Here is a 12,500-nt window from a genome sequence, read left to right on the forward strand (position 1 = left end):
GGTGACACCGGGTAACAGCAGGTAACACCGGGTAACACCGGGTGACACCGGGTAACACCGGGTAACACCAGGTGACACCAGGTGATGCTTTTTATTTATTGAAGCTTCATTTCATCAGACGTCTTTCCATTGAGATAGAAGAATCTGGTTTGAGAAGGAGTCCTGGAGGAGGGATCAGTGCAGCCTCCTCTGACTGAAGACAGAGATGATGTTTTATGGATCCTGCAGCAGCTGCTGATAGATGCAAAGTGATGTCTGACACGTTGATGTCTGACGTGTGAGGTAGACGTGACTCACTGTCAAACAGAGCTAATAAAAACATGAGCTCAGGTCTGCTGTCTGTGTGTTCAGCAGCAGTGGTCCGATGTTCACAGACTGTTTGGATCAATACACTGATGGACCAGCAGAGCCTGACCATCACATACCGTTCATAACACCAACACGTCCACTTGTTGCTATGAGCAGATTTCATCAACACAACTTGACCACAAAGTAATGCAAATATTTTAAAGGTCACATATTCTCTTCACATAAATAAACCCGTTCCTCCACATGTAGTAGGAATACTAATGTATGACTAACAGTGTTGAAGGTGTCGGTTCATAAATATGCTAAGCTGATGACTCAGCAGCAAAGCAAATAAACAAATAAAATAAACAAATAATTGTCTTTAAAATAAAACGTTTGCCTTCAAAATGTGAAATCCACACAACCTCAGCATCCAGAGACTTCATCGCTCAAAGACACACTGCGGAGAAGTGTGTACAAAGCTCACTGTTAGTTTAGGGATTAGCCTGACGCAGCTGGCTCGCTAATGCTAACACACACACACACACACACACACACACACACACACACACATACACACACACATACACACACACACACTCACACACACACACACACAAACAAACACACACTCACACTCACTCACACTCACACACACACACACACACACACAAACAAACACACACAAACAAACACACACTCACACTCACACTCACACACACACACTCACACACACACACACACACAAACAAACACACACTCACACACTCACACTCACTCACACTCACACTCACACACACACACACACAAAAACAAACACACACACAAACACACACACACACACACTCACACTCACACACTCAGACACACACACACACACACACACACACAAACACACACACACACACACACACACACTCAGACACACACAGGTTCTAGAGTTACTGTGATTCTCCTGTTGGGATTAAACGCTTAAACGTTGGGATGCAGAGATTTAATTAGCCCTCGCACACACACACACACACACACACACACACACACAGACACACACACACACACACACACACACACACAGACACAGACACAGACACACACACACACAGACACACACACACACACACACACACACACACACAGACACACATGCGAACCTGCGTATTGATCTTTATGCAGATGATGTAACGTTCTCCCAGTGACACCAGTCTGACATGTCAGCGTCTGTGCTCGCTGACCTGCTGTCTGACATCACCACCGGATCTAAACGTACACATCAATACTAATGTACAGGCCAGCATCGCAGAGAGGCCGCCGCGCTGCCTTCCCCCTACACTGACACAGTCACTATTTTTAGCTCACATCTCTCTCACACTGTGAATGTATTCTGCGACTCGAGTGTGAAAAGATCCTTTTTCAGAAACTCTGAGCATGTTAGTGTGAAAATATGAACACCTTGATTTGCCGCTCTGGACAGCTTGGATACCAAAGAGTCCACAGGGGACAAGCTAACAGCTAACAGCTAACAGTTAATGTCCAGAAATCTCCCTCTCCTCTTCATCGGCTGGTTAACGGTTAGCGGTTAACGGTTAACAGTTAGTGGTTAGTGGTTAACGGTTAACAGTTAGCGGTTAACAGTTAGCGGTTAGTGGTTAACGGTAATTCTGTAGAGATTTGGGTTGGGAACCGGAGGGTCACCGGTTCAAGTCCCGGTGCGGACCAAATCTGGAAGTTGGTCTGGTAGCTGGAGAGGTGCCAGATCAACTCCTGAGCACTGCCAAGGTGCCCTTGAGCAAGGCACCAAACCCCCTTCCCCACCACCAGATCAGGAGTGCCCGCTGTGGGCCGCTCCGTCACTCTGACATCTCTCCATTAGTGCATGTTGATAAGATTCTGTTTCTGCATGTGTGTGTTCATGACTTACAGAGTGTAAAAACAGAATTTCCCCTTGTGGGATCAATAAAGTAAATCTAAGTCTTAATGCCTAGCGGTTAGCGGTTAACGGTTAGCGGTTAACGGATGGTGAGGCAGCTCTGATTGCTGCAATCCACAAATCCGGACCCTCCCCCTTTCAGTGAAACACCAATAGAGACACATTCAGCTTCTTCCTCTTCATGAACTGAAGCCGGTGCGTGGATACAAACGAATGTTTCTACGAAACTCTTTTCTCCAATCTGAACGTGACGTCGTCGTGTTTGAATAACGCGGCGCTCTGTTTCGTTGCTCGCCTGTTTCCAGCGATGTGCCTCTGACTCGCTCTCTGCTGGTCACCCACACAGTCCATGTGCCCCTGTGAGCTTTAGAAAGTGTGCAGCATCCTTTCTTCTTCTTTGATGCAGAACATTCCTGAAGCTCAGACTTCTAACAGATACCCCCCCCCCCCCCCCCCCCCGTCAAAAGCATCCTGAGAGGAACCTTTCATTAGACACAGAGCCTCCATCTTTAACGAGCAGCAGTGAGGCAGCTAACGAGGCGGCGCTCGGCGAGGAGCAGAGTGTTAACAAGAGAGACACACTGCTAACCAAGGTGAGCTGAGTGTCTACATTTTAATGGAGGGTAGAAGAAGCTGATTGGTCAACAGATCGACCTTATCCACTCGCAGCTCTCGTGCTGATGGAGTAATCCAGCGCTGAGATGAGATGTTTCAGATCGATACTCTGCAGTGTGTCAGAGGCTAACGTATCAAACATGGCAGAGGACTGAAGAGACTTAATGAATCTCCTCTCAGAGACACACACACATATACACACACATATACACACATATACACACACATATACACACACATATACACACATATACACACACACAGGAACACACACACAGAGAGACACACACACATATACACACACATATACACACACACAGGAACACACACACAGAGACACACACACATATACACACATATACACACACATATACACACATATACACACACATATACACACACATATACACACACACAGGAACACACACACAGAGACACACACACATATACACACATATACACACACATATACACACATAGACACACACATATACACACACATATACACACATATACACACATATACACACACATATACACACATATACACACACATATACACACACAGGAACACACATACACACACACACATATACACACATATACACACACATATACACACACAGGAACACACATACACACACACACATATACACACATATACACACACATATACACACATATACACACACACATATACACACATATACACACACAGGAACACACACAGAGAGACACACACATATATACACACATATACACACACACACACACAGTGCAGATCTATGATGTCACAGCGAGACCTCTGATTCGCTGTGTAGCGTAATTAATTTATTAAGATATTATATCTTTATTTAACGTTGGGGCACCACCTTATTATTATAACTTGTAGTAATTAATTATTCAGTCAGTTTCATATCTTAGAAGTAAGTTCTAGAAATGTTTAAACTAGAAAACACACAAAGTTATGAATTTTATGTTTCAAATTTAATATAGAAATGATAAACAATAAGGTATAGATGAAACAGGTCCACACTTTAACAACAACAACAACAACCTCCTTCCTTTACCTTCTCCACCCCTCCTCCCCCCCAGCCTCACCCCTCCTCCCCCCTCAGCCTCCCCCCTCCTCCTCCCCCCTCAGCCTCCCCCCTCCTCCCCCCTCAGCCTCACCCCTCCTCACCCCTCCCCCCCAGCCTCCCCCCTCAGCCTCACCCCTCCTCACCCCTCCCCCCCAGCCTCCCCCCTCCTCCTCCCCCCTCAGCCTCACCCAGCCTCACCCCTCCTCCCCCCTCAGCCTCACCCCTCCTCCTCCCCCCTCAGCCTCACCCCTCCTCACCTCTCCCCCCTCCTCACCTCTCCCCCCCAGCCTCACCCCTCCTCCCCCCCTCAGCCTCACCCCTCCTCCCCCCTCAGCCTCACCCCTCCTCCTCCCCCCTCAGCCTCACCCCTCCTCACCCCTCCCCCCCAGCCTCCCCCCTCAGCCTCACCCCTCCTCCCCCCCAGCCTCACTTCTCCCTGGCTCACTAAATGAATGAGCAGAATTGAAATCTGATCAAACAAGTCCCCCCCATCTCCCCCTCATCCCCCCCTCATCCCCTCCACCCCCCCCCTCATCCCCCCGCCCCTCTCACTCCCACGTCCTCCTCCATCAGATGCATATTTTACACCAAACATGATGAATCAGCCTCTTCAGCTGCTTCCTGTCTGTAACTATAGCTGCAGCCACACACACACACACACATACACACATACACACACACACACACACACACACACACACACACACACACACACACACATACACACACACACACACACAGACACACACACATACACACACACACACACACAGACACACACACACACACATACACAGACACACACACACACACACACACACACACACACAGACACACACACACACACACACACACACAGACACACACACACACACATACACACACACACACAGACACACAGACACACACACATACACACATACACAGACACACACACACACACACACACACACAGACACACACACACACACACACACACACACACAGACACACACACACACACATACACACACACACACAGACACACAGACACACACACATACACACATACACAGACACACACACACACACACACACACACACACACACACACACACACACTTCAATGTGAGAGCGTGGAATTGCAATTTGAGCCGTTGCTTAAAGAGATCAGTGTGTCCGGAGTGATGTGCGATAGATATAGGAATCAAACACACACACACGGAAAAGCACCTGACTCAACAGTTTTCCTTCAGTCACATCTCTGAATCTGAATGAGGTGTGTGTGTGTGTGTGTGTGTGTGTGTGTTTCTGTGTGTGTGTGTGTGTGTGTGTGTGTGTGTGTGTGTGTGTGTGTGTGTGTGTGTGTGTGTGTGTGTGTGTCATTCACATGCCTCTGCTCGTCTTCTTCTTCTGTGGTGTCTCCACTCCAGATAATAGCAAACATTATAGCAGGAAATGATGATCACTCCTCTTCTGGAGCCCAGGATGCACGAGCGTGTGTGTTTACTTGTTTGTGTGTTTATTTGTTTGTGTGTTTACATGCTGTGGTTGTCGAGGGCAACACTGTAGGCTTAGTTGTCAATCAGGATTACTGTGGTGACAAGCGTTACCTTGGCAGCGACGACTGTTGGCAACCTGCAGGATGTCACCATTCATTCATGTGTGTGTGTATGTGTGTGTGTTACAGTCTCACTCTCTCTAATAGATTCTCTCTTTATCTCGTCCCTCTCAGGCTTTCTCCATTATTCTCTCTCTCTCTCTCTCTCTCTCTCTCTCTGCCTCACTCGCCCCCTGTTTATTATTCTGTTTCCCCCTCCCTTTATTCCCCCCTCCCTCCATTGTCACCTTACCTTAACTCCTTCTCTTTCTACCACTCCCCCTCTACCTTTCGTCTTTCCTCCCTATTCCTTGTCATCTTCTCTTGCTTCTCCCCTCCTCTCCTCTCATCTCCTCTCCTCCTCTCCTCTCCTCTCTCCTCTCCTCTCCTCCTCTCCTCTCCTCTCCTCTCTCCTCCTCTCCTCTTCTCCTCTCCTCTCCTCTTCTCCTCTCCTCTCCTCCTCCTCTCCTCTCCTCTCCTCTCCTCTCTCCTCCTCTCCTCTCCTCTCCTCCTCTCCTCTCCTCTCTCCTCCCCTCCTCTCCTCTCCTCTCTCCTCCTCTCCTCTCCTCTCCTCTCCTCTCCTCTCTCCTCCTCTTCTCTCCTCTCCTCTCCTCTCCTCTCTCCTCCTCTCCTCTCCTCTCCTCCTCTCCTCTCCTCTCCTCTCTCCTCCAGTGCACCTCCTCTGTTTGGATTATTTTGTGCTTCATTGCAGCTTCTGATATTTCCCCTCGTCTTTCTTCTGTTTCCATCTTCTCTTCTTTCTGTGCTCATGTTCCCTCATGTCCTCCTTCCTTTTCTTCCTCTCACACCTCTGTTCCTCCTCCTCCTTTCATCTCTGCACAAACAGCCGGGGTAAAATGCTGCGCTGCGATAACAAAGTTTTTCAGACGGCTTATTTCCTGGAGTTTTCATTTCTTCTTCCTGTGCTTGTCGTGTGACTGACAGACTCATGTACTTAAAGAAATCAGCAGGAAACAGAAACTTTGTTGACTTTGGATTATCTGTGAAAAGAAAACCCGAATAAGTGGAAGTGTTGCTGTAAAAAGTGGAGACAGCCGACCTGTCAGAGGATTATCCTTTAACCCCCTGAACTCTGAATCCACCTTCAATTTCTGCTTTGATAGCTTCAAAGACTAAAACAAAATCCCCCGCTTCACTTGAAGGGTTCATGCAGGACTCCAGTTTAAAAACGGAGCTGGTGAACGGCCAGTCAGAACGTGAGGAGCAGATGTTTGGGTCTTTAAATTCATCAGAAATCCTCCCTAACCAGACCCAGACTGTGGGACCATGAGGGGTTAGATCTGAGGCAGACCACATTCAGTTCTGACGTCTCCCTTTAGAGGTTTTCTTAGTTGGCACCAGGTCAGACCCAGATCTCGCTGGAGGGATCTTAGTCTCAGAATCCCCCAGGAGGATCTGGAGACGGGCTGGGTGAAGGACCTCTCAGGGACTCTAACAGAGTTCTTTGTGGGCCTCAGGTTCCTGGCTGTGAATCTAACAGAGTTCTTTGTGGTCCTCAGGTTCCTGGCTGTGAATCTAACAGAGTTCTTTGTGGTCCTCAGGTTCCTGGCTGTGAATCTAACAGAGTTCTTTGTGATCCTCAGGTTCCTGGTTGTGAATCTAACAGAGTTCTTTGTGGTCCTCAGGTTCCTGGCTGTGAATCTAACAGAGTTCTTTGTGGTCCTCAGGTTCCTGGCTGTGAATCTAACAGAGTTCTTTGTGGTCCTCAGGTTCCTGGTTGTGAATCTAACACAGTTCTTTGTGGTCCTCAGGTTCCTGGCTGTGAATCTAACACAGTTCTTTGTGGTCCTCAGGTTCCTGGTTGTGAATCTAACAGAGTTCTTTGTGATCCTCAGGTTCCTGGCTGTGAATCTAACAGAGTTCTTTGTGGTCCTCAGGTTCCTGGTTGTGAATCTAACACAGTTCTTTGTGGTCCTCAGGTTCCTGGTTGTGAATCTAACAGAGTTCTTTGTGGTCCTCAGGTTCCTGGTTGTGAATCTAACACAGTTCTTTGTGGTCCTCAGGTTCCTGGTTGTGAATCTAACACAGTTCTTTGTGGTCCTCGGGTTCCTGGTTGTGAATCTAACACAGTTCTTTGTGGTCCTCAGGTTCCTGGCTGTGACTCTGACAGAGTTCTTTGTGATCCTCAGGTTCCTGGCTGTGAATCTAACAGAGTTCTTTGTGGTCCTCAGGTTCCTGGCTGTGACTCTGACAGAGTTCTTTGTGATCCTCAGGTTCCTGGCTGTGAATCTAACAGAGTTCTTTGTGGTCCTCAGGTTCCTGGTTGTGAATCTAACAGAGTTCTTTGTGGTCCTCAGGTTCCTGGCTGTGAATCTAACAGAGTTCTTTGTGGTCCTCAGGTTCCTGGTTGTGAATCTAACACAGTTCTTTGTGGTCCTCAGGTTCCTGGTTGTGAATCTAACACAGTTCTTTGTGGTCCTCAGGTTCCTGGTTGTGAATCTAACACAGTTCTTTGTGGTCCTCAGGTTCCTGGTTGTGAATCTAACACAGTTCTTTGTGGTCCTCAGGTTCCTGGCTGTGACTCTGACAGAGTTCTTTGTGATCCTCAGGTTCCTGGCTGTGAATCTAACAGAGTTCTTTGTGATCCTCAGGTTCCTGGCTGTGAATCTAACAGAGTTCTTTGTGATCCTCAGGTTCCTGGCTGTGAATCTAACAGAGTTCTTTGTGGTCCTCAGGTTCCTGGCTGTGACTCTGACAGAGTTCTTTGTGATCCTCAGGTTCCTGGCTGTGACTCAGTTCAGTCCCATCCACGCCCGGAAAGCGTTCCCGTGCTTCGACGAGCCGGTCTACAAGGCCACGTTCTCCCTCACGCTGAGCCATGACCCTCAGTACACGTCTCTGTCCAACATGCCCGTGGAGAGCAGCTCGCTGTCGGATGAAGACGGCTCGGTGACCAACCACTTCACCCGCACGCCGCGCATGTCCACCTACTACCTGGCCTGGGCCGTCTGCAACTTCACCTACAGAGAGACGCAGACCGACAGCGGCGTGACGGTGAGTCTGAGCACAAAAACAAACCACTGCTGCTGTTGTTGTTGTTGTTATTGTTGTTATTGTTATTGTTGTTGTTGTCCTGGTTTCATCGTGGGTGTCAGGTAGTTCAGAACCTGAGTTGTCTTTGAACACGTTGAGGGTTTAAATGACTTACAGGGTGATGAGGCGTGTGACGTCTGGATCATTTTATATTTTTATTTAACCAGATAAATAACCCATTGAGATCAGGATCTCTTTCACAGGGTGACCTGACCAAGAGGGCAGCAGCACAAAACTAAATGCTCTTTCCCTGAGCTCAGTGCGGACACGAGGCACAGACAGTTTAAAGACATCACAGGAACGCAAGGCGTAGTGGCTTCTGGTTCTTTGAAGGTATGAACATAAGTAAAAAGGCACCAAACCAAGAAGAGCTTAATAAATAAGCTTCAGCCAGTGTATATGCCTGCGCAACTTCAAAGATGGCCAATCTGAGTTAGTGTACAGGTCACAGTGATGAGTGAAGCGTCTACAACCAGTAACAAATCTCAACGCACAGTGATACACGGTGTCCAATGACTAAACATTTGGCCAAGGCGCCCATATACAGTACATCTCCATAATCCAACAAAGGAATAAAGGTTGATGAAACAAGAAGCTTCCTCGCTCTGAGGGAAAAGCAGGATTTATTTCTGTAATAAAATCCCAACTTCACCTTAAGTTAGAGGCCAAATTGGTAATATGTGATTTAAAAGACAGATCACACTCAAGAATAAATCCCAAGTACTTGTAGCTTTTGACAAGCTCGATCACATTTCCTTGAGAAGTTAAAATCAATGGGACATTTGTTGTTTCTCAACTTAAATGTGAAAACAACATGAGCTTTGTTTTATCAGTGTTTATGACCAACCTTAGTTCCCTCAAACGAGACTGGACAACATTGAAAGCTGACTGCAGAAACTCAAAAGCTTGTGCAACAGATGCTGAGCAACAATAGATGATAGTGTCATCAGCATAAAAGTGATACATGGCATTTGACAAATTTTCACACGTTATTGATATAAATGGAAAATAAAATAGGTCCTAGTATCAAACCTTGGGGCACCCCTTTTGAGATCAGTAACCCGTTTAGCTCGTGGACGTTAACCTGCAGGGAGGAATGAAGGCTGGTGGTGTTAGCAATGCTAACGTTAGCAAGGCTCTGCAATCCTATTTGACATTGTTTAAACCAAAGTCAACCCACAATGCACTGCTGTTTGGTTCACTTCCCTTTTTTGGTTCAGATCGCGTTCTCTCCTAAAGCGAAGTGAACTCTGGAGCACTGAGACCACCGGTTTCAAGCGGACCAGGGTTCGGTTCTTTGGTCCAGAGATTGTTACAGCGTTCAAACCAAACAGACTTTCAGACAAAGGTCACCAGAGTTCAAACGGTCCAAGCAGTTCAGGTGTGACTGACCGTTAGAAGAGCGATCTGAGCGTGTGGGTGGAGCTGGTTACCATCTTTCACACACCCCCCAATAAGTCGACTTGAATTCTGCCTCGCCGTTTCATCAACAGATGACGGGAAAACAGTTAAAGGCAAAAAAAGGAGAAATGTAATTAAGCACACTGATAAATTGGTTTAAGATCAAAGTCATGAGGATTAAATAACCACACGGAGCCCGTCGAATGTGATGAAGGTATTTTACAAACTCTTCATTATTTCCTCCTCTTGAGATCGCTCTGACTCATTTCTGCACGCCACCTCTCCTGTGATTACATCTTTACTGACTCTCTCTACCAAACACTAAATGCTGTTGATTCTGTGCCAGCGTCCTCCTCTTCTTCTTCTCTCTCTTATTTCTGAGAGAGAATACAAACCCTCTATGATGAAACCTGTGTGTGACGGATCAGAGATCTCCTTTAAACTGTTTCCTGTTCGCTCGTCTTCTCAAACTACGAGGAGGAGCAGCGGCCATTATCTTTGTCGTCATTGTGTTGTTATTTCCCCCTAACCATGAGAACCAATGGTTTGATATCTTGATCTGGAGGACGTTTGTCGGAACCAAGATGTTTTTTTATTGCAAGGATTTTCTTGTGCATGGATTGAAATCGATCTTGGAGCAGCGGTTTAGTCTGGAGGGACGTTTGTGCTGGAAAAGCATCAAACTGTGGATTTCAGACGAGGACTAGATCATAGTTTCTGAGGTTTGAGGTATTCTAAACGGTGTCCGTACTACGGCAGCTGATGAAGGTCAAACTTATCTCCAAGTTAAAACTTCAGTGACTCCTACGTAGATCCCAGAAGACTTCAAGTCCTCCGTCATAGTGGGAGACATGGTGCGTTGTTGGAATGTTAAAGGTGACATATCCTCCTCCTCTTCTTCAGTGTAAATAAGTCTCAGAGCTCCTCAAAACAAGTTTCTTGTTCTAAATCCACTCTGATCCTGTATTTGATCATGTCTATAAACCCCTCTATTTCAGCCCTGCTCAGAACAGGCTGTTTCTGTGTCTGTACCTTTAAATATGTAAATGAGCTGTATCTGACCACACCCCCTCTCTGGCCTCTCACACATCCTGTTGTGTCCTGAGGAAGCCACACCCTCGTCTCCTCAGCAGGACGGAGGTCAGCGCTTTCTACTGAAGAGTAGAACAGGAGAGATGTTCTCATGATGTTTCGCTCACCTAGCAACCAGTGCCGTTACCTTAACGTGCACTCCCTTCTGCTCCTCGCCCCTTACCCTGGGCAACAGGTTTCTGTTTGTGACGGAAGACTTCATAACTTTAAGGAGATGATCGGCCCCATCGGCCATCTTGAACACAGAGGTCGTGCACGCTCCGGGAAATCAGTTCATCGTCTGCATACAAAGACACTGGGCTCTCATAAAGCTGAGCCTGATACCTTCAGATACTCTCTGAGTGAAATGACTGTTCTACGGGACAGCTGGCCTCAAGTAGATAACGGGTCTGAAGAGTTGATCGTCTCCAGACGGCGTCATCAAGCCAGATGGCGCCGTTTGTCGTCTCGGGATAACTCGGTAATTAAGATTTGAAGTCAGGATAAGGCTTCAGTGTCTTGAGAGGACAGATAATTATTTTATTTCCATGCGGAGGTCGACTCAGTTTCATGACTTTCTGTCCTCTCAGATTAATTATGAGAACATGGAGGTGTCGAGGGACCAATCAGAGGCGATCAGGCCGTATAAGGAAACCGGACTCGGGGACACTTTGCTGGTTTTGATCCTCGTCTGTGATGTCGCAGAAGCTGCACCTGTAGGCCTTCAGAGCGAGGCGCACATTTGTTTGTGAACATCGTCTCTGTGCCAGGAATGTGAAAGCCTTTTCCTTTGTTCCCTAAGAGCAGAAAAACATCATCTTTGATTATTTTCTTTGTTCTGTGTGGGAGATAATCAGGCTCCATGAAAACAGGGACTTTTCTGTTGCCATGGATTCAGGGACTTACGCTTTGGACTTCACTTTTCAGACTTCTTTTTTCTACATTTCCCAACTGGCACCAACAAATAATACAGATTTATCTATCGGCACTTCTTGGTTACCCATGAGTTTCTAAAATCTGTTTCTGGAAGAAACTGAAGAAAAGTTTCAAACTTTTTGATTTCTTTCCCGTCTCTCTGAGAGTTAATAATCAGGTTAATCAGAGATATCGACCTGCTGAGAAAGTTTGAATCAAACTGAGTCTCAAATGATGTGCGTCATGTTTGTTGACATTTCATAAAATCTTTATATTAAGAGATTGAAGCCTGTAACCATGACAACCACTTAGCCCAATACTCTTCACTATAAAGACCCAAACAAGACCAAGACATTTAGGGATCGAGACTGAGACTAGACCAAGACCATAAGTATCTCTGGAACATCATCACCTTGTGTTTAGGGGGCGTGTCCCTCACTTAGAGCGTAACACCGGGAACCGGGTGGTAAAAATCTAACTATTAATGACTCTGAGACCTTCAAAAAGTGGTCTGGAGACCAAAACTGGTTTCCAGTACTGCAACACTTCCTGAATTGTCCTAATCCAC

General features: G+C 46.7%; 1 protein-coding gene across 2 annotated transcripts in view; it reads left to right on the forward strand.

Moving 5' to 3' along the window:
• LOC132956334 (thyrotropin-releasing hormone-degrading ectoenzyme-like) overlaps positions 1–12,500 on the forward strand; it is a 122,925-nt gene that overhangs the window by 12,511 nt on the left and 97,914 nt on the right. For both annotated transcript variants that reach the window (XM_061029713.1, XM_061029712.1), the window contains exon 3: positions 8,230–8,506. In XM_061029713.1, the coding sequence (XP_060885696.1) occupies positions 8,230–8,506 (277 nt within the window). The remainder of the gene's footprint in view (positions 1–8,229; positions 8,507–12,500) is intronic.

Source organism: Labrus mixtus, chromosome 22 (assembly GCF_963584025.1).
Source record: "Labrus mixtus chromosome 22, fLabMix1.1, whole genome shotgun sequence".
NCBI classification, from domain to species: Eukaryota; Metazoa; Chordata; class Actinopteri; order Labriformes; family Labridae; genus Labrus; species Labrus mixtus.